The 26,350-nt window shown below is 44.1% G+C and overlaps 2 protein-coding genes across 2 annotated transcripts; both read right to left on the bottom strand.

The window, feature by feature from the left end:
• Positions 1-2,745: 2,745 nt before the first annotated feature.
• Positions 2,746-3,738, bottom strand: LOC120946294 (olfactory receptor 2A12-like). The gene has a single exon (XM_040361124.1). The coding sequence runs from the start codon at positions 3,723-3,725 to the stop codon at positions 2,766-2,768; it is 960 nt and encodes a 319-aa protein (XP_040217058.1). The 5' UTR covers positions 3,726-3,738; the 3' UTR covers positions 2,746-2,765.
• A 20,558-nt stretch (positions 3,739-24,296) lies between these two features.
• LOC120946292 (olfactory receptor 1G1-like) lies at positions 24,297-25,667 on the bottom strand. The gene has a single exon (XM_040361123.1). The coding sequence runs from the start codon at positions 25,556-25,558 to the stop codon at positions 24,626-24,628; it is 933 nt and encodes a 310-aa protein (XP_040217057.1). The 5' UTR covers positions 25,559-25,667; the 3' UTR covers positions 24,297-24,625.
• Between the last annotated feature and the right edge of the window lie 683 nt (positions 25,668-26,350).

Below are 26,350 nucleotides of genomic sequence, written 5' to 3'. Positions count from 1 at the left end.
ACAAGGGGGCGGGTTTACCAGGTGACATCGGGCCCCCCCGCCCCTAAGTTATTAAAGAGCAGGATCTGGGGGCCGCCTTGTTAAAGGGGGCTTCCAGATTCCAAAAAGCCCCCTGCCGGAAGACCCCCCACAACCACCAGCCAGGGTTGTGGGGAAGAGGCTCTTGTCCTTGAATTATTTTTCCCATCATGGGGGTGAGTGGGGCCCCATGTCAAGTTTTTCCTAAGGCCTCACAAAGCCTAGAGCCGCCTCTGCCACCATGTTTACGAAGGGGTCAGTACATGTAATTTGATATAAGTGTGGAAGGTTGCAAAAGAAGTGGAGGAAGGTAGCGGGACCACCTGAGCATCCTACATCCTACAACCCAGATCAGAGATGCCATACGAGTACAGACCCTCCAAGACATAATTAGTTTGTAGTGTAGGGGGTGGCAGACGGCAATTTAGCGGTCGTAGGACATAGCCGAGAGCAAGAATGGTTCTGAGCAGGTAAAAGAGAGGTAGAAAAAGACTTGGGCTATACAGGCAGGAATGGATATTGATCGGCTTTTTGTGACCAAATCAAAGAGCATCCTTGGTGCCGTCACTGATGGATAGGACATGTCCAGAAATGCCAAGTTGGCAAGAAAAAAATACATTGGGTTGTGCAGATTGTAGTCAGTGAGGACCAAGAAAAAAATAAGAAGGTTTGTGATAAGAGTCATCAGATAGATCAGAAGGAAGACCACAAAAAGTCCATTCATGGTCAGTGGATGGTCTGATAGACCCACAAGAGTGAAAGAGGAAATCTCTGTCATATTTCTAATTTTATTATTTTTTCTCTCTGGTTACATTTATCATCATAAAGTAGATACATGTTTGGTGTTCCCTCAGGACAGTCTGTTGTTTTGTAAAAACACAAAGCTGAAAGCCTCATTAAAGGTCTCTTAGGATTTAATTTATAAACCCCTTTGGGAGCCCCATGTTTTGTATTTGTGTACAGTCTTTAATGTTTGAAAATCCACTCTAAGTATTTGTTATAATTTTCATTGGCTCTATTACTTATTGGTTGGTGGACAGAGCGACCTAAAACACTACAAAGGGAACACTGCTTTTCTTTTATCTTCCATGATTTTGTAGTTATATTTTTATGTCATTTTAAAACTTTGTTGAACTGCACAGTTAATAGTTGTTAACCACTTCCTAACCGGGCACTTAAACCTCCCTCCTGCCCAGACCAATTTTCAGCTTCCAGCGCTGACGCACTTTGAATGACAATTGCGCGGTCATACAACACACACAACACACATATGAAAATGTTATCATTTTTTTTACACAAATAGAGCTTTCTTTTGCTGTTATTTAATAATCACCTGTGTGTTTTTTTTTTTTGCTAAACATACAAAAAAAGATGGAAAACGTTGAATGTTAGTTTGTTATAAAATTTTGCAAACAGGTAATTTTTCTCCTTCGTTGATATGCACTGATGAGGCGGCACTGATGGCCACTGATAAAGTGGCACTGATGGGCACAGATAAGATGACACTGATGGGCCCTAATGGGTGGCACGGAAGGGCACTGATAGGTGTTACCGATGGGCACTGATAGATGGCACTGATAAATGGCACTGATGGGCACAGATAGGTGGTACTGATGGGCACTGGTAGGTGACAATCAAGGGCACTGGTAGGTGACAATGATGGGCACTGGTAGGTGACAATGATGGGAAGTACTGTAGATGAGGCATTGATAGGTGATACTGTGGGCACTGATAGGTGGTACTGTGGGCACTGAAGGGTGGCACTGTGGGCGCTGGTAGGCAGCACTGTTGTGCACTGGTAGGCGGCACTGACAGATGGCACACAGGAGGACAGATGAGGATGTCCCTCTGTCAGCCGCCGGCGATCGGCTTTTTACGGCCAATTACCGCCTCTGTTTACATCCACATGATTAGCTGTCATTGGCTGACAGCTGATCATGTGGTAAGGGGTCGGGATAGAACCCTTACTCTGATCTGTGATCCAGTGAGTCTCATGATTTCGCTGATCACAGAGCAAGCCGCGCACGCCCTGCAGTGGGCATGCAGGCCGCTCGAGCATGGGAGAACGTCTATTGACTGCCTCCCGGCAAAGCAGGTCCGTGTTGTAGCAGTCATTCGGCTATAGTGGGGATGTGAAGTAGTTAATGGAGCTATAACCCTTAGCTTTGGTTGGCTAAAATTGTCCAGGGTCACCCCAGTTAGGTAGCCAAACTGGGCAAAATACAGAGACACAAGATACTGGCAGTGTTCTTTTTAAAAATCATTAGCGCTATAGCCCTTAGGTTTGGGCAGCTATGATTGCACGCCTGATAGGCATCCAATCATAGCGCTTGTCATTTCAGCCAATCAGGTGACAGGTAACACAGACCCAGTGCACCTGATTGGCTGAAAGGGGGTTCAGTGTTAGCAAAGCGAATTCCTTCGTTTTGCTAACATACAGCTGAGTGAGAAGGAACGCACAGCGTTGCGCCCGCTTCTCACATTTTTGGACCTCTATTAGAGCCAATGGCTCTAATCAGGTGCTTCCGCTTCTCACATTTTTGGATCTCTATTAGAGCCCATGGCTCTAATCAGGTGCTTCCAAAAAACACCCCCACCGCTGTAATTTCCACTTTCCATTCACCAATGACCCCAATCATATAAGAGTAAGTACAACTACGAACTCCTGACATGTTTACATTTTATGAAAGGCATTACCAGAGTTTTTAGTCAACACAGAAATGGCACAGAAATACAAAAAATAATAATTATATTTTACAGAATGATGTCCGGATTAACCTTAAGCGATAATAAAACCTCAGCAGTGCCTCCATAAGGTCCTTGTTCCTCAGGCTGTAGATCAGAGGATTCAGCAATGGGTTAATGAGGACAGATATGACCGTAAAGAGTTTGTTTAAACTGACCATATCACTGGAGGAGGGTACAAAGTAAATAAAAATTAAACAGGCATAAAATATGAAGACCACGGTGAGGTGTGAGGTGCAGGTGGAGAATGCTTTCCTCTTTCCAGTCTTGCTACGGATTCTGAGGATGGTCCTGAGAATATAGACATAGGGAATAAAGGTCAAAAGGAAGACTCCTAATGCAATACCAATACCTACTATCAATAGGACTGCCATGTTTATGAAGGGGTCAGTACATGTCATTTGATATAAGTGTGGAAGGTCACAGAAGAAGTTGTGGATGGAAGATGTTCTGCAGAAGGACAACCTGAGCAAAAGTAAAGTATGAACCAAAGAGACAAAATATCCTACAACCCAGACCAGAGAGGCCATACGAGTACAGACCCTCCAAGACATAATTAGTTTGTAATGTAGGGGGTGGCAGATGGCAATGTAGCGGTCGTAGGACATAGCCGAGAGCAAGAAAAATTCTGAGATAGCAAGGGAGAGGTAGAAAAAGACTTGGGTTATACAGGCAGGAATGGATATTGATCGGCTTTTTGTGACCAAATCAAAGAGCATCCTTGGTGCCGTCACTGATGAATAGGACATGTCCAGAAATGCCAAGTTGGCAAGAAAAAAATACATTGGGTTGTGCAGATTGTAGTCAGTGAGGACCAAAAAAAAAATAAGAAGGTTTGTGATAAGAGTCATCAGATAGATGAGAAGGAAGAACACAAAAAGTCCATTCATGGTCAGTGGATGGTCTGATAGACCCACAAGAGTGAAAGAGGAAATCTCTGTCACATTCCTCATATTATTCATTTTTTTCTTTGTTTAAATTCTTAAATATAAAACAATAATACAATTGACGTCACAAGAGTAAGAGACGTAATCTCTGTTATATTCCTCATTTACTTTTTTTCTTTGTTTATATTTATCACTATAACACAGAAATTAAATGATGGATCTGAGGATTTAATCATTGAAAAACACGTACAGTGTGCCTACACTTTATGCTCAGATTTACATCTGTACATTTATATCGGCAAATAATTTATTCTTATATAACGTGTTGGCGTTCCCTCAGGATAATCTGTTGTGTTGTAAGAACACAAAGCTGAAAGTCTCATTAATGATCTCTAAAGATTTCATTTAATAACACCTTGGGGAGCCCCTTTTTCTATAATTGAGAACAGAAAGTGTTTTTATCATTTTATCACCTATTTTACTTAGTGGTTAGTGGACAGAGTGACCCAAAACTTTAAGGAACTTATAGTTCAAACTTCAATACATACAGACTAGTGCCTCATGCAATCTTGGTGGGCATCTAGGGCTCTGGCTCAAAAAGCCCATCTCTGCTTACTGTTAGAAAATATAGATGAGTAGAAGCTGCACACCAAAGATCTCTTCTTTATACCGTATTTTCCGGCGTATAAGGCGACCGGGCGTATAAGACGACCCCCTAATTTTACAGTTGTTTTTTAAGATTTTTTGCCTGTACTCATCGTATAAGACAACCCCCCTTCCGAGGCTTCCGACGCTTCATATTTCTTCCTTCTGGAGCCATTTTCTTCTTCCTTCTTGCTGGAGCTGGAGCCAATCACGGCGAGCGATGTATTCTATTAATGAATACAAAGCCTGCTTGGATTGGCAGAGGCTGTAACATCATCAGCCCATGCCTCTCTGACTCTCAAAGCCAATCCAAGCAGGCTACTGTATGTAGGCACTCGGATTGGCAGAGGTTGTTACTCCAATCTGAGCAGGCTCTGTATTAATTTGAATACATCGCTCACCGGGATTGGCTAAGAGGAATATACTGTATGTAGCCAAAGCTACATACAGTATTACCGCACATCCAGCAGGCATCCGAGCAGTTGACCCGGCGTATAAGACGACCCCTGCTTTTTGGCCAGTTTTTTTAAGTGTAAAAGGTAGTCTTATACGCCAGAAAATACAGTAAGTGTTCTTTAATGAACTATCCATAATATATGTCACGTACCAGGCTGGAGGCTGAGGTGACGAGAGGGCTCCCCTTGCGGCTGAGAGCAGAGTACCCCTGGAGTTGGAGACAGGGGGTGCTCTGCCCAGAAATGCGCGGGTTGCCTGCTGATGAAGCTGTCTGATGGTTCCAGAAGTGGACACCCCGGAGCAGAGAAGGCGGTCAGAGACAATGGTTCCCTGGAGAAGCTGGCAGTTCTTAGCAGGTGGAAAAGCAAAGATGTCGTCAAAAGCCAGGTCGGGGGTCAAACACAGGAAGAAAGTCAGAAGCAGAGGCAGGAGGTGTAGTTGTGATCAAGCCGGGGTCAAACACAGGAAGTCAATCTGGAACAGGCACGGAGCAGGTCCGTGAAACAATCCAGGTTCAGAGTCAGGAGAGAAGCCAGAGCAGGTCAGAGTAAGCCGGGTCGGTAACAGGTAATCAAACAGGAGCAAGGAACAGAAGAACAAAGGATACAAAGCTGACGCCCTTATATAGGCCAGCAAAACAGCACAAAATTAGCACGTTCGCATACGCATGTTAGCCGTTGCTAACGTGCATTTGCAGTTATGCGCCGATTGCTAATGCGCATGCACGGATTAGCGTGACCATAATGGATATGGGCATATCTGCCAGTTCTCCGGTTTCTTCCCTGACAATATATCTCCTTGGATGATGTCCTTGCCCAAAGGATCACCTTGCTTTAATGCATTTAACTGAAATGGCTTGATGAAATGCGTTAAGTCATGGTGACCCCTGGGCAGGGACATCATGGAAGGAGATATATTATGGATGGTTCAATAAAGAACACTTCGAAGGAAGAGATCTTTGGTGTGCGGCTCCTATTCATCTATATATTACTATGAAAAGGAACACACCTTTCCTTTTAGCTTCCATAATTTTGTAGTTACATTTTATAAAAGCTGCCGATTAACAACTTCATTATATTGTTCAGTTGATAGTCAGTAAGTAAAGCTATAACCCTTAAGCCCCGTACATATGACTGTGTTTTCTGACTGGAAAACCTGCGAGGAGAGCTTTTGGCCGGGAATCCCGTCCGTGTAAGTATGCTCCATCGCATATTTTCCAAAGGGAAAACCTCCAGAAACGGCCGGCAAAAAAAAAAAGAACCAGCTCTCTTTTTTCCCGTCGGGATTCCCGGCCAAAAAATGCGGTTTTTGGCAGCTTTCCTGTGGGGATAAAAGTCAGATGGAGCATACACACGGGGCGGGATTCCTGAAAAAAAAGCTCTCATCTGAGTTTTTCCGATGGGAAAACCAAACGTGTGTACGGGGGAAAAAGTAGAGAGCAGGTTCTCGGTTTTCCCCTCGGGATTTCCGAAGGACCTTTTGCCGTCGGGAATCCTGGTCGTGTATACAGGGCTTTAGGCTTGAGCGTGTGAAAAAGGTAGCGTTCTTCTTAAAAAAAAGTCTTTAGAACTTCAACCCTTATGCCATCTACACACGACCGGTATTCCCGACGGGAAAACTGTCATGTTTTCTTTTGGTCGGAAAAACCGGCCGTGTTTATGCTCCCTAGCAGTTTTCCCAATAGAAAAACTGTGAAAAAAAATAATTAGAACCTGTTCTCTTTTTTCTCACCACGGTTTGCTGCGTTTTTCCCCCCGCAGTTTTCCTATGGGAAACACTGCTAGAGAGCATACACACGGCCAGTTTTCCCGACCAAAGCTCTCCTGGCAGTTTTCCTGTTGAGAAAACCGGCCGTGTGTACAGGGGAAAAGGGACCGAGCCAGTTCTCGGTTTTCCCATCGGTCTTTTGACCGCCGGGAAAACCGATCGTGTGTACAAGGCATAAGATTTGGGTGGCCTGTTGATGACGGCACCAACAAGCCTAAAATTGGAGACACAAGTCACAGGGAGGTGAACAGAATGTTATGAATTTTATACGAGACGTTTGTTGGATCTGGGTCTTTTATGACGCCAAATAAGTTTATTTATTTGTGATTGAATATGATTTATAGTGAATTTAGGAACACACACAGGTAGGGCATGCAAATTTTTTTTTTTTTGGAAGGATATACATCATTAACAGCTGTCATTACACGCAAGAAAGATATAAGACAAGGTTCCCCTTGACCTGACTTTTTTTTACGATTATTATATTTGAAGCATTTTGGGGCTTTGTCCTCCACTCTTTTGCAACTTGTCTTTCATTTAATTTTTTTTACATATTTTGTTTTATTCTTTGTCAATTTTAAATGATGATAGTGTTCGTTCATTAAAGTGGTTCTAAAGGCTACAGGTCTTTTACTCGGACTGGCTGATGAAGGAGCACGCAAGCTCCGAACGCGTGCGTCATCACCAACCGCCCACCAGCAACCACCTGACATAGTAACGTCTGGTTGATGATCATTCCCTGCGTTCTCCACATCTAGCCCGGGAGACCGGAAACCACTGGCGAGCTCGACTCCTGTGATCCGACTTTGCTACCTTATGATGTGCCCACCAAAAAACACTTTCTAGTGAGTGCCACCATTTGCGATTAAAGTTTTATGTTAATACTACTACACTCAGATTGGCGCTGCTTTTTGTCATTTATGACCCTCATGCATTGTATGCATGAAGATAAAAAACCTTCTGTGCGCAGCAGCCCCCCCTAATACTCACATGAGCCCCATCTCAATCCAACAACGTTGCATGAGAGTCTCATTCATCCGGTTAGGGGGTTAGGGTTAGGGTTTCCCATTGAAGAATAAGGCTAGGACTCGTGTTCCCAGAGTTCAAATGTCACGGGGCGTGACTGACCCATCCCCAACTAAGTTGGGGAATGAACAAGTCGTGGAATGAACAAGTCGGGAAAAGCATCTTGAGCGTGCTTCTCCCTCCCCATCAGTGGCGGCTGGTGCTCAAAATTTTTTGGGTGGCGCAAACGAAAAAAATAAAACAATTGCAGCATCACTGTGCCCATCAAATGCAGCCACTGTGCCCATCAAATGCAGCCACTGTGCCCATCAAATGCAGCCACTGTGCCATCAATTGTCACCACTGTGCCATGCCATCAAACGCAGTCACTGTGCCATCAATTGTCACCAGTGTGTCATGCCATCAAACGCAGCCACTGTGCCATCAATTGTCACCAGTGTGTCATGCCATCAAACGCAGTCACTGTGCCATCAATTGTCACCAGTGTGCCATGCCATCAAAAGCAGCCAATGTGCCATCAATTGTCACCAGTGTGTCATGCCATCAAACGCAGTCACTGTGCCATCAATTGTCACCAGTGTGCCATGCCATAAAACGCAGCCACTGTGCCATCAATTGTCACCAGTGTGTCATGCCATCAAACGCAGCCACTGTGCCATCAATTGTCACCAGTGTGCCATGCCATCAAACGAAGCCACTGTGCCATCAATTGTCACCACTGTGCCATGCCATCAAACGCAGTCACTGTGCCATCAATTGTCACCAGTGTGCCATGCCATCAAAAGCAGCCAATGTGCCATCAATTGTCACCAGTGTGTCATGCCATCAAACACAGCCACTGTGCCATCAATTGTCACCACTGTGCCATGCCATCAAACGCAGTCACTGTGCCATCAATTGTCACCAGTGTGCCATGCCATAAAACGCAGCCACTGTGCCATCAATTGTCACCACTGTGCCATCAAACGCAGCCACTGTGCCATCAATTGTCACCACTGTGCCATGCCATCAAACGCAGTCACTGTGCCATCAATTGTCACCACTGTTTCATGCCATCAAACGCAGTCACTGTGCCATCCAGAACGCCTAATCTGTATTTTTTTAACCTATTTTATTCATGAACTTTGCACTTTTATTTAGAATTACTTTTTCTCATGAATTTAGCACTTGATGCACCTTTATTCATTGGAATCACTGGCTATTTATCGCTCTGAGTCTTTGCACTCAGTTACACTTCACGCCACCATTTGGAGGCTATTACTCATTATATATTGATTTTATTTTATTTCCTTTGTGTTGTGGTTACATTTCCATTTATATCACCTCAGAGCCTTATTGTATGTAAATCCTGCTGGGACTTGTAGTTCTCCATCTTCTCCTGGGGCTCATGGAGAAGATGGAGATTGGAGAACTACAAGTCCCAGCAGATTATACATACAATAAGGCTCTGAGGTGGATGGGTGTGGATTGCATGCACCTATCAATCCCGGGGGGGGGCAGGATCGGATAACAGTGTTATCTGATCCTGCCCCCATCCCCTGTGGATTGATAGGTGCATGCAATCCACCACACCCATCCACCTCAGAGCCTTATTGTATGTAAAACCTGCTGGGACTTGTAGTTCTCCAATCTCCATCTTCTCCATGAGCCCCAGGAGAAGATGGAGAACTACAAGTCCCAGCAGTCTAACTACAATAACAGGCTCCGAGGTGGATGGGTGAACATGCAGTGCAGGATTGGCTTGATCGCCCCCAAAGTCATCAGCCCTTGCACTGCACGGGCTGATGACTTTGGGGGCGATCAAGGTATTTAATTCACATGTGACGTGACACAACCCAGGCATCCATCGGCTTACCTAGCTGTTCCGCTCGGGCTGTGCACTGTAAAGGGATGTGAACTGCCGCGTGACGTCACTTCCGTTTTTTGTCTGAAAGACGAATGTCCGGAAGTAACAATGCTCCCGCCTCCCAGCGCCCATAGAAGCACTGTCACGGGGACGGGAAGCTTATCAGCACTTTGCAATGCGCTCGATAGGCAGGATGAAAGCGCCATACATGCAATCTAAAGATTGCATTGACGTGGCGCTTCATAGGGCAATGGTGGCCGGCACTCAAATGGGCGGGCCGCCACTGCGTCACCATTGGCTGAGACAGCAGTGAGCACCATTGGCTCCCACCGCTGTCAATCAAAGTAGGTGAGCCAATGAGGAGATAGAGGGGCCGGTCCATATCAGAATGGACACACAGAGCAGCAGTTCAGCTCAGGTCCAGGAGCGTCGGCGAGGGGAGGGCAGACATGAGGGCAGACAGTACACTTACAATACAATTTAATACAGGAGAATACAGCGGGCCTTGCTCGTTAGAGCTTTTTATTCTACTAAAGCTATAAAAAAATCATTTTTTTTCCCATTTTCTTTTATTTCTTTATTGATTTTCCATATAAAACAACATTACAGCGGGCAAGTTTCTACTCACATTTAGCCCACACATAAACAAACTATTACATTACATGATATATACCATAATCCCCACCCCCCTCCTCCCAAACCTACCCCACCTCCTCTAAGTCCTGAAGTCTCTCCATCTTCCTTTCTTGCGCCGAGTCTATCTTAGACTTTTCCCATCTTCTTCTTTAGTTCGAATTTATTTACTATTCTAATTTTGATGCACTGTGTTGTGCTCCCATTACTTCTGCATATCTTATTGAGTGCTTATAATCTACCCATTCCTTCCATTTCCCCTCAAACTCCCCTGTTGCCTCGTCATCACTAAATCTTAAAGCCCTGTACACACGGGCCAGAATCTCGTCAGGAAAAAAAACTTTGTTTTTCCTGACAAAATTCTTGGCAAGAATCTCTTGCCGCTCGAGTGTACAGACACTCCATTCAAAAGAACCGCCGTTCTTTTTAAAAGGCAAGAACGCGGTGATGTCATCGCGTATGATGAGCATGCGCTTGTCACATTCTATGCCGTCGCCGCCATCTTGCTGCACCCTACCTATGCCTAGGAACCTACCGCGCATGCGTCTAAGTCATTTCGAGCAAGCGCGGGTTTCCACGGCGACAGGTAAGCATACACACTCTCTGGTTTCTCGGCAGGAATACACTGCCGAGAATCACGACGAGAAAAAAGAGAGCAGGTTCTCTATTTTTCTCGTTGAGATTTTAGGCAGTTTTCTTGACGAGAAACCTAAAAGCCTCGTACACACGCTCGGTTTACTCGGCAAGAAAGCTCTGCCAGCAGTTTTCTTGCTGGTTCTTGCCGAGTAAACCTGATAGTGATTGACCCCTGATACAACCTCAGGGCAAACCCCATTTCTGCCGCTTGATTCAAATTATAAGGTGAAATATGCAGACCAGACAAAAAAATCTACATCTCACCTTTTTCAGCGTCCAACTCCAAGAGGAGCTAGCTTGGCCTGAGCAGCTGATTTTTATTGGCAAATGACATCACAAAACATATGAATTCAGATTGGTTAGTTTATACATTCACTCCCATTTACCCTCCCATTTACCCACCCCCCTGTGACGTCTGTCCTTTGCACAGGCTCACATTTCCAAAGCACATGTAATACACGTGTAAGTTCTTTGTCCAAATTCATATACAGGGATTCCTTGGTCAGCTCTGCAAGGGTCTGCCATATAAGGTTTAACAGTTCTTCTTGTCACGGCACATACGATTCCTTCGGTGGGATGAAGACAGCAGGGGAAGAAGGAGGAGGGGTTGGAGAATAAGGAGCTTTTGGAGTGGGGGGAATGACACATCTGTTCTCAATAATAGTCCTTTCGTACTCCATTTCAAATGCTGAGTTGAATAATGAATATAAAAACAAATAAAATAAATAATGAAAGAAAGGCAACACTTGGCAACATTTGAGTGATTTTAACACTAAGTAACATAGAATAAAATATTCATTGTATTTTCACTTCCACCACAAACCGAGCGTGTGTACGAGGCTTCAGTATTCTAAATTTTTTATTTCATTTATTTTATTGCACCAGTTCTTCAAAGTGGGCCGTTCCATTTCTTGGCAGTGTGTCTGTATTTGGTTCTTAGCGGCATTTAAGAGCTGTGGAAGGAGGGTTCTCAGGTAATGCTTAGTTGGCATTCTAATCCCGTGGAGTAAACACCCCCACGGGTCGCCTGGGACTTCGATGTTAGTTATCTCTCTAATTATTTGCCTGATCTCCTCCCAATATTTTTTCATTTTGGGACATGTCCACCATATGTGGGCCATGGTCCCTATTTTTATGTACCTCCTCCAGAATAGCTGTGATGTTTCCCTTATGCCTTGTACACACGATCGGAATTTCCGATGGAAAAAGTCAGACGGAATTTTTTTTATCGGATTTTCCGACCGTGTTTATGCCCCATCTGACTTTTTTCTGTCGGAATTTAGAAAGAGAACAAGTTCTCTTTTTTTCCGACAGAAAAAAATTCTATCGGAAGTTCCCTTCGTCTGTAGGGAACTCCGACGTAGAAAAAAACATGCATGCTCAGAATCAAGTCGACGCATGCTCGGAAGCATTAAACTTCATTTTTCTCGGCTTGTCGTAGTGTTGTACGTGTAGCACTACACCCGAAGGAGCTGCTGGATATTTCACCATCCAGCCTTTCAGTAAACGGTGCGTCCTTTGATGAAGTTCAAGGCCTCTCTTGTGGAGACACCAGCCTCGTGCTCGGTCCTCTCCAAGATAGGTCCTTCATCAATTGGCTTCCTCCCTCAGGGCAGAAAGCACAGGATCACCTTCCAATGCGTAGACCCAGTCTGACTACTGGGACTACTCAGAAGATCACAACCCCGGACCAACGTGGTCCCGGAGCCTGGATTGCAGGAACACGCACCCCCCGGCCAGGAGGGCCACACACGGGGGGTGGTGGAACGACAGACTTAGGATCGACGACCCCAGTCCAGTGCCGTCTGTCCCTTAAGGACCCCTCATCAGCATGCACAGCGGGATGATCAGCCCCACTAATTGGCTGCCGAGTGAGAATACTCAAATCACCCTGACCTAGCCGCTGCCACTCTTGGCCTGGAATAACAACTACATCCAAGGTGAACAATAGTGGTCACTCACAGCACAGCCATGGCTGGAAAAGAGGCCCAAATTTGCATAAATCACACATGTTTGAGTAAACTAACTCTCAGACTTCCCTCTAAACTTACAACAGTGCTGTCTCGAAAAGAGCAGCCCGCTACATACGTCACAGCGTTCTTGATGCTTGGAATTTGGTGTAACAGTGTGTATGCAAGACAGCTTGAACAGAATTCCGTCAGAAAAATCCATCTGAGTTTATCCCGACGGAAAATCCGATCGTGTGTAGACATTAGACATTTATGTGCCTTGTCGGGGGTTAAATTAGTATTTAACCCCAGGCATTTTTAGTTTAGTTCTATCATATTACTATTTACCGACGTGGAGTGCACCCTCTTCATTAATTGCCTAATCTCAAAGTCGTTCACCTGTGTTCCCAGTTCCTCCTCCCATTTCCTGATGTATGGAGGTGTGATTGAATAAGCAGGATGAGAACCAGTGGAGTTTCAGTGGAGTGTTGAGGGCAAAATCCAGACTAAATGGAATCAAGAAGGTTATTCTCAGTGAGGTGGTTGCTCAGTCGGTTGTAGAGCAGACATATAGGCTCGGATTCACATACCTTGGCGCATAGTTATGCCGGCGTAGCGTATCGAATATACGCTATGCCGACGTAGCGCAGAGCGGCGAGCACAGTATTCACAAAGCACTTGCTCCCTAATCTACGCTGGGTTCCCTCGGCGTAACTCGTCGTAAGTGGCAGTGGGCGTGAGCCATGCTAATGAGGCGTGACCCCATGTAAATGATGGGCCGCGTGTCATAAAGATAAGAATAACATATGGCGCATGCGCCGTCCCGTGGACACAACCCAGTGCGCATGCGCAGAATCACGTCGAAACTACTCCCTAAGATACGACGGATCACTTCCTACGACGTGAACGTAACCTACGCCCAGTCCTATTCACGTACTACTACGTAAAATACGACGGCTGTTCCCCGGTCCATACCTTTGCTTGAATTGCGCCTCATAGGCCGGACGCAAACCCTGGAAAATATGCGCCGGGCGCAACTACGTTTGTGAATCGGCGTATCTCACTCATTTGCATATTCGAATCGTAAATCAGTGGGAGCGCCCCTTGCGGCCAGCGTAAATATGCGCCCACGATACGACAGCTTGGAAACTTACGTCGGTCGGATGAAGCCTATTTTCAGGCGTATCTTGCTTTCAGAGTCAGGCGCATTGATACGACGGCGCATATGTGCACTTACGCGGCGTATCTCGAGATACGTCGGCGTAAGTGCTACGTGAATCCGGGCCTCAAGTCCGAGATTTCAAGGAGTTTGGATAAAAAGGGGAGCAAGGAGGAGGGCGTAGGTTATTCAGATTGGTTGGGTCCTATGAGGGCTTTTTTGGTACGGGGGTGACTAGTGCTTGTTTTAGAGATTTGGGGAAGATGCCAAAAGAGAGGGAGAGATAGAATATGTGAGTTAGGCCTCGTACAGACGACTGGACATGTCTGATGAAAACGGTCCGTGGACCGTTTTCATCGGACATGTCCGCTGGCGGATTTTGGTCTGATGGCTGTACACACCATCAGACCAAATCACTTAGACGCATGCGAGGGCTTTCGGCCGAGCGGACATGTCCGGTGAGTCGTACAGACGACCGAACATGTCCGACGGACAGGCTTCCAGCTGACATGTTTCTTAGCATGCTAAGAAACATTTGTCCGCTGGAAACCTGTCCGATCCGCCGGAAAATTGTCCGGTCGGCCGTACAGACGACCGAACATGTCTGCGGAAACTGGTCCGCCGGACCAGTTTCAGCGGACATGTTCGGTCGTGTGTACGAGGCCTTAGAGAGTGTAGAATACAGCTAGAGGGTGACCATAGCATTTGCGAGGAAACAGGGTCCAGGGGGCAAGTGGTTAGGTTGACTTTAGAAAAAAAGTTTAGCCATCTCGTCTTTAGTGGTGGGGTTGAATGAGTGTAATGATTGTACCTGTGGACATGGGGTGTTTGGTGGGGAAGGTAACTGTTTAGTGGAGATCTCCTCACAAATTGAATAAATCATATAGTGATTGGAAATCTCCTGGGCAGTAATTGAGTTAGTGGGTAGAGGTAGAGGAAGGGGAGGACGAAGTAGAGAGTTAGACCCATTTCACACTGAAGCGTTTTTACAGCGTTTTAGCATTAAAAATAGCGCTATTAAAATGCTCATAAAACGCTCTCCATGCATCTCCATGGACCCTTTCACCCTGAGTCCTGCAAGCAGCATCTTTGGAGCAGCTCTCCATTGAAATGAATTGAAAAGCGCTGTAAAAACGCCTCCCCTTTCAGACTGAGGCGTTCCACTGGCGGGGCGTTGAGAAAAGTCCTGCAAGCAGCATCTTTGGAGCAGCTTTTGGGCGCTGAAAAAACGCTCCAAAAACACCCCTCTCCATTGAAATGAACTGAAAAGCGCTGTAAAAACGCCTTACCCTTTCGCACTGAGGCACTGCAAAAAAGCCCTAAAACGTTTCGGGCGCTGGCAGTGTGAAAGGGCTCTGAAAGCACTCGGGCTTTCCCATTGGGATTGTAGATGAGGTTTCGCTCAAATAACGCTCGAATAACGCTCCAATAACACTCCAATAACGCTCCAATAACTCTCCAATAACTCTCCAATAACTCTCGAGAAACACCCCAGTGTGAAAGAGGCCTTAAAGGTAGAGAAGAGATGATGGGGACGGGAGGTTGTAAATGAGAGTGCTAAAATAGGTCTGCTTGGCAGTGAGGAGGCAGCAATTATATTCTTGGAGGGCAGATTTATATTGGTTGAAATCTTTCTGAGTCTTACGCCACAGGTGCTCAAGAGGCTAAATTTTTTTAGACTTCTTGTGTCATCTGTTTGCCAAGGTTGTAGGGGTCGGGGCCTGAGAGGCGTGGGTGGGGCCAGTGTGTCTAGGGAGGATGACAGGGAAGTGTTGTAGACAGAAGTGGTCAGGTTGGGTAAAACAGGGTTGAGATTTTGCCATAGAGGTGGTCAGTAGCAGAGTAGAGAAGAGAAGGGTTGTGGTGGTGAAGGGTTTCTACAGGTAATTGTTAGGCGGTTGGAGCGAGAGGAGGTGGAAGAGAGTGAAACTAATAAGGTATTGATCAGAAAGAGGGAGAGGATTATTGGAGCATCGGTGGGAGAAAACAAGGTCGAGAGTGCTGCTATCAGAGTGAGTAGGAGCGTGTATCCATTGCTTCAGATCAAAAGAGTAGGTTAGACTGAAAAGTTTCGAAGTAGTAGGGGTATTAATATTAAAGAGGAAGTAAACCCTTTAAAACATTTCTTTGAAAAAAAAAAACCTGCAAGAGAAAGGCATGATGAGCTAGTATGCATAGCATACTTTACAGGCAGACTAAGGAGACCCCCCAGGCACGATATTTAAAGGAATATTTCATTTTTATTGTTTCACTTTAAGCATTATTATCACTGCTCCTGAAAAAATTGTCATTTAATTTTTTTTTTTGCATTGATACATAACCCCTGGGGCAGTACCAGGGTCCCCAAACACTTTTTATGGCAATAACTTTTTATTTTTCACGCTCGTGTCCCATAGTGGTCACACACATTTTTTGCCTGTTCGCATGTTCTAGTGCGAACCGAACCGGGGGGTGTTCGGCTCATCCCTATTTGACACCTAAAACGTCCAAATGATTTACAAAAAATATGTATTCAATATTGTAAGCATTCTGTATTGCCAATCGTCATCCATCAATCCAATGAAAAAAAATATATTGGACACTTGCTTGTTAGCCATATATAGCTCTGACATACATATCAACATTTATACATAATTGAGGTCCCTGTACTTGGAATAAAATGGAGAAAAGTATTAAGTGGAAATTGTAATGGTCAGGGGTTAACACCATTTATGATATTCCATTCCACCAACCCAAGACAGCTTATCCGAGACTCCACAATCCAGCAGACGGGACCCATTGGAATTCCCCAGACAAACGAGACAACACAGCTCTGTTCTCTGGTTTGAAATGAATGAATACTTTAATGGTAAACTCAGCTTGTTATATACAATTAGCAACCAAATATGGACAATGACTCAACTCCACCCACAACATGACACAAGGAACTTCAATACACATTCCTTTAGATAATGACATTCAGATAATCTACACGAACTAATTACTAGTCATTTCCCAGACATTCCGACTCCGCGACAAGCTATTCTCACCTGATACACAATACACATTCCTTTGTAGACGTAATTGACATGCTAATCCACTACAGCTGAAAAGTCAGCCATCTGGCCTTTCAGACTGCCAACCCCCAACAAATCTATCATCAATAGACTTTCACACAATGGAATATCTTAGGAGCCAGACTCAATTAACACATCAACAGTATGTGTCCCCACATGAATGAGTCACTCTCCTATTGACCTGTTGGGGTCAGAATTAACCACCTGTAATATTTCAAGATATCCTGCAATACATGAATTATCATTATTGTCCCATCTCATGTAATTCATGATGTAATTTCTCAGTCATCCTATGCCCCTATTGGACATGGGATGACCCTAGACCCAAGAGTCATTAGTGAAGCTGGCACAGGAGTACCCCGCATCCTTCAAAAGTCTCTGGGTATTCATGGGCCATTCCGTTACAGAAATATTATTATATTATTATACAGAGTTTATGTGACACCAACAGTTTGCTTTACAGACAGTACACTTACAATACAATTTAATACAGGAGGGATCAGAGGGCCCCGCTCATTAGAGATTATTATTCAAACTAAAGCTACATTCTTTTTCAAAATGTTTCCATTGATCAGATTTGTGCCAGTTAAAAAAAAAGCCTTATACAGTAGATTAATTAAAATCTTTGTAAAAAAAATATATAATTAGCAAATAGTCGTTTTTAGGTTAACCAAAGCAAACTGAAAGTACTACACTTGGTGTGTGGGTTACAATGACCTCTGGTCATGGAAGTGTATGCGTCTTCTCCGCCGCTTCCGGGTATGGGCTGCGGGACTGGGCGTTCCTATTTGATGGACAGGCTTCTGACGGTCGCATCTATCGAGTCACGATTTTCCGAAAGTAGCTGAACGTCGGTGCGCAGGCGCCGTATAGAGCCGCACCGACGTTCGGCTTCTTTCGGCTACTCGTGACGCGATAGATTTGACCATCGGAAGCCTGTCGGAAGCCTGTCAATCAGGTAGGAATGCCCAGTCCCGAAGACCATACCCGGAAGCGGCGGAGAAGATGCATCTCTAAAACAGTAAGTACGGCTTTGATTTTAAAAAAACTTCCCGATTCCCCTAGACAAAATGAGCATCAATCTAAGGTTAAAATTTTTTTTTCGGGTGAACTCCCGCTTTAAGTGATAATAAGACCTCAGCAGTGCCTCCATGAGATCTTTGTTCCTCAGGCTGTAGATCAGAGGATTCAGCAATGGGTTGATGAGGGCAGATATGACCGTAAACAGTTTATTTAATGTGATCATATCACTGGAGGAGGGAACAAAGTAAATAAAGATTATGGAGCCATAAAATATGGAGACCACGGTGAGGTGTGATGTGCAGGTGGAGAAGGCTTTCCTCTTTCCAGTCTTGCTACGGATTCTGAGGATGGTCCTGAGAATATAGACATAGGGAAGAAAGGTCAAAAAGACGGCTCCTAATCCAACACTAGCACCTGCTATGAATACGACCACCATGTTTATGAAGGGGTCAGTACATGTAATTTGATATAAGTGTGGAAGGTCACAAAAGAAGTTGTGGATGGAAGATGTTCTGCAGAAGGACAACCTGAGCAAAAATAAAGTATGAATCAAAGAGAGAGAATATCCTCCAACCCAGACCAGAGAGGCCATACAAGTACAGACCCTCCAAGACATAATTAGTTTGTAATGTAGGGGGTGGCAGATTGCAATGTATCGGTCGTAGGACATAGCTGAGAGCAAGAAAAATTCTGAGCTTATAAAGGAGTTGTAGAAAAAGTCTTGGGTTATACAGGCAGGAATGGATATCGATCGGCTTTTTGTGACCAAATCAAAGAGCATCCTTGGTGCCGTCACTGATGAATAGGACATGTCCAGAAATGCCAAGTTGGCAAGAAAAAAATACATTGGGTTGTGTAGATTGTAGTCAGTGAGGACCAAGAAAAATATAAGAAGGTTTGTGATAAGAGTCATCAGATAGATCGGAAGGAAGAACACAAAAAGTCCATTCATGGTCAGTGGATGGTCTGATAGACCCACAAGAGTGAAAGAGGAAATCTCTGACACATTCCTCATATTACAAATTGTTGTCTTTGTTTAAATGTATCACTATAACACAATTATACAATTATGGATCTGAGGATTAATAGGGAAACCTGTACGTTGTGTCTACATATTATACTCAGATTTCCATGTAGGCATTTCTACCAGCTAAATATTTATTCTTATATAAGATGTTGGAAGTCCTTCAGGACTGTCTTCTGTGTTGTAAAAACACAAAGCTGAAGGCTTATTAAAGGTCTCCTAAGATTTCATTGGTAACACCTTGAGAGACCCTTTTTTTATATTTGTGTACAGTCTTTAACATTTGAATTTGTATCATTTAATGATTTATTATTATATAAAATGTTGGCATCCCCTCAGGATAGAGTGTAAGAACACAAAGCTGAAAGTCTCATTAAAGGTCTCCTAAGATATAATTTATGACACCTTGGGAGCCCCTTTTCTATAACTGAGTACAGTCTTTCAAATTTGAATTTTAAATCCACTGAAAGTGTTTCTATCTTTTTGTCACCTATTTTACTTACTGGACAGAGTGATATAAAACAATATAAAAGGAACTTAAAGTTCAAACTTCCATACATACAGCCAGTGCTGTATCCTGGCCTAGGCCAACAAGGCCCAGGCCCAGGGCAGCACTTTGCAGGGGGGCAGCACGGAAATAGTCCCCGCCAGCTTGTGCTACACTGTTAGTGTAGTGCCAGTCTTATGGGCCGGACTGGGCTGAGAGGCAAATTAGTCCAGCGCCCCCATAAAGCGGCCGTATTGCTTCCGGTATGCGGGCGGCCAGCATTCCGCAACTTTGTGTGTGTGTGTGTGTGTGGGGGGGGGGGGCGCTGCTTCTAATTTTGACTGTCCTATCATCCTGGACAACAAATCTTCCTCACTGTGCTCTATGTTTTCTGCTGCACCATTGGCATGGTTATATCTTCTTAGTCTTCTCCATAAAATTATCGGAAATTTGTGCTTAAAGTAGAACTATAGGCAGCACTTTTTTTCATTTTGGATAGAGTAAGGGAGGGTTATAGCCCCTGTCAATTTATTTTTTACCATCCCTGTCCAATTGCAGAGATTTCCCTCCACTTCCTGCCCCAAACAGGAAGTGAGAGGACATTTATGCAAATTAAGGGAATCCATCACCCCCCCAGGCCCTCAGAACTAGTGTCCCCACTCAAAAAGTGCGGCGGGTCTAGAGTTTAGGGCGGGACCTAAACAGAAAGAGGTGTGGCTTTGACAGGAAGGGGTGGGTCATATTTAAATTAGGAGGTGCATGAGTTTAGTCAGGCCTAGGGCAGCACAAAACCTAAATACAACACTGCATACAGCACCACCTCCAGACTGGCACCTCTTGCAATCTCCTTGGGTGTCTCCACTTACTATTGGAAAATGTAGATGATTAGGAGCCACACACCAAAGACCTCTTCCATGTAAATGTTCTTTGTTGAACCATCCATCATTTATCTGCTTCCATGATCTCATTGCTCAAGGATCACCTTGCCTAATGCATCTACCTGAAACGGCTCGATGAAATGCGTTAAGAAATGGTTTTCCTTGGGCAGGGACATTATTATTAGACAGGATTTCTATAGTGCCAACAGTTTGCACAGTGCTTTACAACATGAGGGCAGACAGTACAATTACAATACAATACAGGAGGAATCAGAGGGCCTTGCTCATTAGAGCTTACAATCTAGGAGGGAGCGTCACGTGATACTCAACAATACTACATAGTCTGCTAAGGCAGGATGTGTGATAATATTTAGATGCATATACTTATAGTTACACTCTTATTGCAGTGCCTATGTTCTGTACAACATGAATAATATCTATTACTGTTTTACAGTTTGCCAACACCAGAATCCATAACAAATACCCAGATACATATCTATATCCATATTTATGATACACAGCAGTGGACATAGCATTCATCTTTAAACCATGTCTGTCCCTCACTTGCTGTCCCGGCAGTCTGCCGTCAGCCTCGCCCCTTCAGCTTCAGGCAGAATGCATTATGTGGCCGCCCCCCTGGGGAACCTCGGCTTCGCCGATCTGTACATATGGGGCTCCATTTGGGCCTCCACACATGGTTTGAGATTACGGGGCCCAGCAGAGCATTATTATTAGTTGGGGCTTCTATAAATTGTACCATGAAATTGTCTTGCTTATGCTCTTGCTAATCAAAATCAAATCCAATCCAAAATCCAATCAATACAATCAACAAAATACAATAATGAATATACAGTATTTACCTTCAAATTCTGAGTTCAAAATAAATCTTTATCAATCCAGAGTGGACTGTAGATCAGACTTCTCCTCTCTGATTGGACTGTCCCAAAACCCCTCACCTTGCATGGTGCCCATCCAGGACCCAACATCGGTGTTCTGTACATAATTTTCCTGCCCCAATGTGGAGGTATTGGAGGTAACATTCAACACCATACAATGTACCCGAGAGAGGGCATTGGCATTTTGATGTTGTCTCCCTGGTCTGTGCTCTATCACAAGATTAAATTCTTGGAGCGGTAGGAATGACCAAGTCACCCTGGCATTGGTCTACTTGTTTTGTCTCATCCAGGTCTATGGGGTATGGACCGACACAAGAGTAATCTTTTGCCTAGCAGAAACCAGCACAGAGAGTCCAAACCCACTTTATGGTAAGACATTATTGCTCCACCCCAGCAAACGATTTATCAACTGCCGTCAGTTTCCTACTGAGAAAAAACACAAAGTGCTCTTCCCCATTGACCACTTGAGACAGGATCGATCCTAAGCCCTCACTTGAGGTATCTGTCTGCACCACAAATTAGAAATATCAAGAGCCTTGAGCACTGGATGCTAGCACAAAGCTGCCTTAAATGGGTTGTAAATCCTCGAGGTTTGCATTCTATGCATTAAGGTGAAAAACCTCCTGTGAAGCAGCAGCCCCCCCAGAGCCCCCATTTTACTTACCTGAACCCGGTCTTTCCAGCGACAGGGACGAGCACACCAGATCCAGCCGTTGTCTTGGGTCCTGATTGGATAGATTGATGGCAGCACAGCCATTGGCTCCCACTGCTATCAATAAAATTCAATGATGCAGAAGCCGGGGGTGGGGCCTGCGGTCCGTGTCGATGGACGCAGCAGCAGGACACAGAAGCACGCCCGCACGAGTGGGAGCATTCCAGAAAAGAAGTAGCCATTTGTGAGAGTACTCACACAAATGCTCCGGATGCCTGATCCGATACCTGAGAGAGGTGGCGCAACTGGAAGTCAACGGGCGTAACAACGGATGAGGCTCCGTGTCGACATCAACGGTTGAGCATCCAGACGCGCATCTTGGTACACCCTGCACTTGGCCTCAGTAAGCCAGCAGCGGACATCTTGTTACACCCAGCCCATATAGTCTGGGCTGGGTGTAACAAGATGTCCGCTACTGCTTTTATGCGGCTGGGGGCAGGGTGTACCAAGATGGACATGGCAGGCAGCCTTTCCTCTCATGTCATTTATTGCTGGCTGCATTTCAGAGCCTGCCCATCAATACAAATTATTGAACTTAAAAAAACTAACAGGGGTAATAACTCTTCCTTACTTTATTCAAAATGAAAATCATTTTGCCTTATAGTTTAATGGATGCAGGTCCGCTTATCCAATAGACAAATGATGACGTGTTTCACAATTACAATTAGCTTCCTCTAAAACTATAAAACGAAATAAATTTACATACAGATTTTCTGCAAACCTTGTTGGACAGTAGGCATGGTCCCGATGTTTGAGTCAAACTTAAGTATATACTGTGTGTATATATATATATATATACTGTATATATACAGTGAAGTCAGTGTACAGTATATAATACAGTGTATTGCAGTGGTTAAGGGGAACCCTATGACAGAACAAAGAAAAAAAATGGCACAGGTTCCCTCCCCCAGATCACACCAGGTCCTTAAGGTCTGGCATAGATTTTAAGGGGAACTCCATGACAAAATATAAAAAAAATTTGCATTGGGTCCCCCCAAAATCCATGCCAGACCCTTATCTGAGCGAGAAGCCTGGCAGGCCAGGAAAGAGGGAGAACAGGTGAGCGACTCCACCCTCCTGAACCATACCAGGTTGTTTGCCCTTAATACAGGGGAGGGTGCTTTGTGGGGGCCTCGTCACCACAACCCTGGCCTGGTGGTTGTGGGGGTCTGCGGGTGGGGGGCTTATTGGAAACCCCCAGATCCTGCCCCCCATGTGAATGGGTATGGGGTACATTTTACCCCTACCCATTCACCCAAAAAAGTGTCAAAAAGTAAAACCAAAAAAAGACAGTTTTTAACAATTCCTTTATTAGAAAAGAAAAACAAAAAGTGTTCCGCGATGTCCATCCATGTTCAATCGTGCCGCCCAACGTACCACCCCAAAAAAAGAAGCTCTGCCTCGATGGGAGGTGTCCCAATGACTGCTGTCTCTTGGCTGTGACTGCTGTCATATAGGCCAGGACGTTGCCACCCAGTGACTTAACCGAGTGACCCCGCCCCTTCTGAGATTATGTGCCATCAGACTGAGGCAAAGTCATCCGGTTACATCAGCGGGTGGCCCCGCCCTTGCCTACATAAAATCTGGCACAGTGAAATTACAGCAGTCGGTGGGACGCCTCCCATGGAGGCGGAGTTTTTATTTTCTATTTTTCGGGTCCGTCAGGCGGCGTGATTGAAGATGGATGGACATCGTGAGACACTTTTAATAAAGGAATTGTCAGGAATTGTCCAAAACTGTCTTTTGTGGCTCTTACTTTGTGTACAATGTACCCGATACCCATTCACATAGGGGGGTGGGACCTGGCAGCCCCCCACCAGCATACCTCGACAACTCCCCACCATCAACTCCCTGACAATCACCGGGACAGGGTTGTGGGGACGAGGCTTTTGTCCCCATCAACATGGGGACAAGGTGCTTTGGGGGGCTTGGTATGGTTCAGGAAGGGGGCGCTTTATCGCCCCCTCATCCTGTGATCTAGGCTGAATGCTCAGATAAGGGTTTGGTGTGGATTTTGGGGGGGGAATGCCATTTTTTTTATTTTGCTGCGGAATTACTCTTAAAATTTCTACCAGACCCGAAGGGCCTGGTATGGACTGGGGGGGATATGTATTTAATATTGTAAGTATTCTGTTTTGGCAATCGTCATCAATAAATCCAATGAAAACAATATGTTGGACACTTGCTTATTAGCCATACAGCACTGACAAACATATCAACACTTACACATATTTGAGGTCCCTGTACTTGGAATAAAATGGAGAAAATTATTTAATCAAAATATTATATTATTATTATTATTATTATTATTATTATTATTATTATTATTATTATTATTATTATCATTATACAGGGTTTATATAGCACCAACAGTTTGCTTTACAACATGAGGGCAGACAGTACAGTTACAATACAATGTATTACAGGAGGAATCAGAGGGCCCCGCTCGTTAGAGCTCATTATTCAAACTAAAGCTACATTTTCTCAGAATTTTTTCTATTTATCAGATTTGTGCCAGTTAAAAAAAAGCTTTATACAATAGATAAATTCAAATCTATGTAAAATAAATAAATAATTGAAGATAGTCATTTTGGGGTTAACCAAAGCAAACTGAAACAACTACACTTGGTGTGTGGGTTACAATGACCTCTGTTCATAGAAGTGTATGCAAAACTACGAGCACCCGGCATGTTTACATTTTTATAAAGAACCTTGCTGAGGTTTCTAGTCAACTGAAAATGGCACGGAAATCCAAATCTTGTCAAAGTTCAGAATGATATTTTTAACATGCCGACCTTAAGTGATTATAAGACCTCATAAGGGCCTCCATGAGATCTTTGTTCCTCAGGCTGTAGATCAGAGGATTCAGCAATGGGTTAATGAGGGCAGATATGACTGTAAACAGTTTGTTTAATGTGATCATATCACTGGAGGAGGGTACAAAGTAAATAAAAATTAGTGAGCCATAAAAGATGAAGACCACAGTGAGGTGTGATGTGCAGGTGGAGAAGGCTTTCCTCTTTCCAGTCTTGCTACGGATTCTAAGGATGGTCCTTATAATATAGACATAGGGAATAAAGGTCAAAAGGATGGCTCCTAATCCATCACTAGCACCTGATAAGAATACGGCCACCATGTTTATGAAGGGGTCAGTACATGTGATTTGATACAAGTGTGGAAGGTCACAAAAGAAGTTGTGGATGGAAGATGTTCTGCAGAAGGACAACCTGAGCAAAAGTAAAGTATGAGCTAAAGAGATAGACCATCCTGCAACCCAGACCAGAGAGGCCATACGAGTACAGACCCTCCAAGACATAATTAGTGTGTAATGTAGGGGGTGGCAGATGGCAATGTAGCGGTCGTAGGACATAGCTGAGAGCAAGAATGGTTCTGAGCTTATAAAGGAGACGTAGAAAAAGACTTGGGATATACAGGCAGGAATGGATATTGATCGGCTTTTTGTGACCAAATCAAAGAGTATCCTTGGTGCCGTCACTGATGAATAGGACATGTCCAGAAATGCCAAGTTGGCAAGAAAAAAATACATTGGGTTGTGCAGATTGTAGTCAGTGAGGACCAAGAAAAAAATAAGAAGGTTTGTGATAAGAGTCATCAGATAGATGAAAAGGAAGAACACAAAAAGTCCATTCATGGTCAGTGGATGGTCTGATAGACCCACAAGAGTGAGAGAGGAAATCTCTGTCACATTCCTCATATTCCGCAATTTTTTCTTTGTTTAAATGTATCACTATAACACAGAAATACAATTATGGATCTGAGGATTTAATAATAGGAAAACCTCTAAGGCGTGTTCACACCTTATACTCAGATTTCCATGTAGGCATTTCTATCAGCTGGATATTTATTGTTATATAAGATGTTGGAAGTCCTTCAGGACCGTCTTCTGTGTTGTAAAAACACAAAGCTGGAAGCTCATTAAAGGTCTCCTAAGATTTCATTGGTAACACCCTGAGAGACCCTTTTTTCTATAATTGTGTACAGTCTTTAACATTTGAATTTGTATCATTTAATTGACTTATTATTATATTAAATGTTGGCATTCCCTCAGGATAGAGTGTAAGAACACAAATATGAAAGTCTCATTAAAGGTCTCCTAAGATTTATTTTATAACACCTTGGGAGCCTTTTTTATTTAATTCAGTACAGTCTTTAAAATTTGAATTTAAAATCCACTGAAAGTGTTTCTATCTTTTTGTCACCTATTTTACTTACTGGACAGAGTGATATAAAACAATATAAAAGGAACTTAAACTTCAAACTTCCATACATACAGCACTCCTCCAGACTGGCACCTCTTGCAGTCTCCTTGGGTGTCTCCACTTACTTTTGGAAAATGTAGATTATTAGGAGCCACATACCAAAGACCTCTTCCATGTAAATGTTCTTTGTTGAACCATCCATCATTTATCTGCTTCCATGATCTCATTGCTCAAGGATCACCTTGCCTAATGCATCTAACTGAAACGGCTCGATGAAATGCGTTAAG

This window comes from Rana temporaria, chromosome 7, assembly GCF_905171775.1.
Source record: "Rana temporaria chromosome 7, aRanTem1.1, whole genome shotgun sequence".
In the NCBI taxonomy this organism is placed as follows: Eukaryota; Metazoa; Chordata; class Amphibia; order Anura; family Ranidae; genus Rana; species Rana temporaria.
The sequence above is the reverse complement of the archived record's forward strand: the minus strand, read 5'-3'. Positions and strand labels throughout refer to the sequence as shown.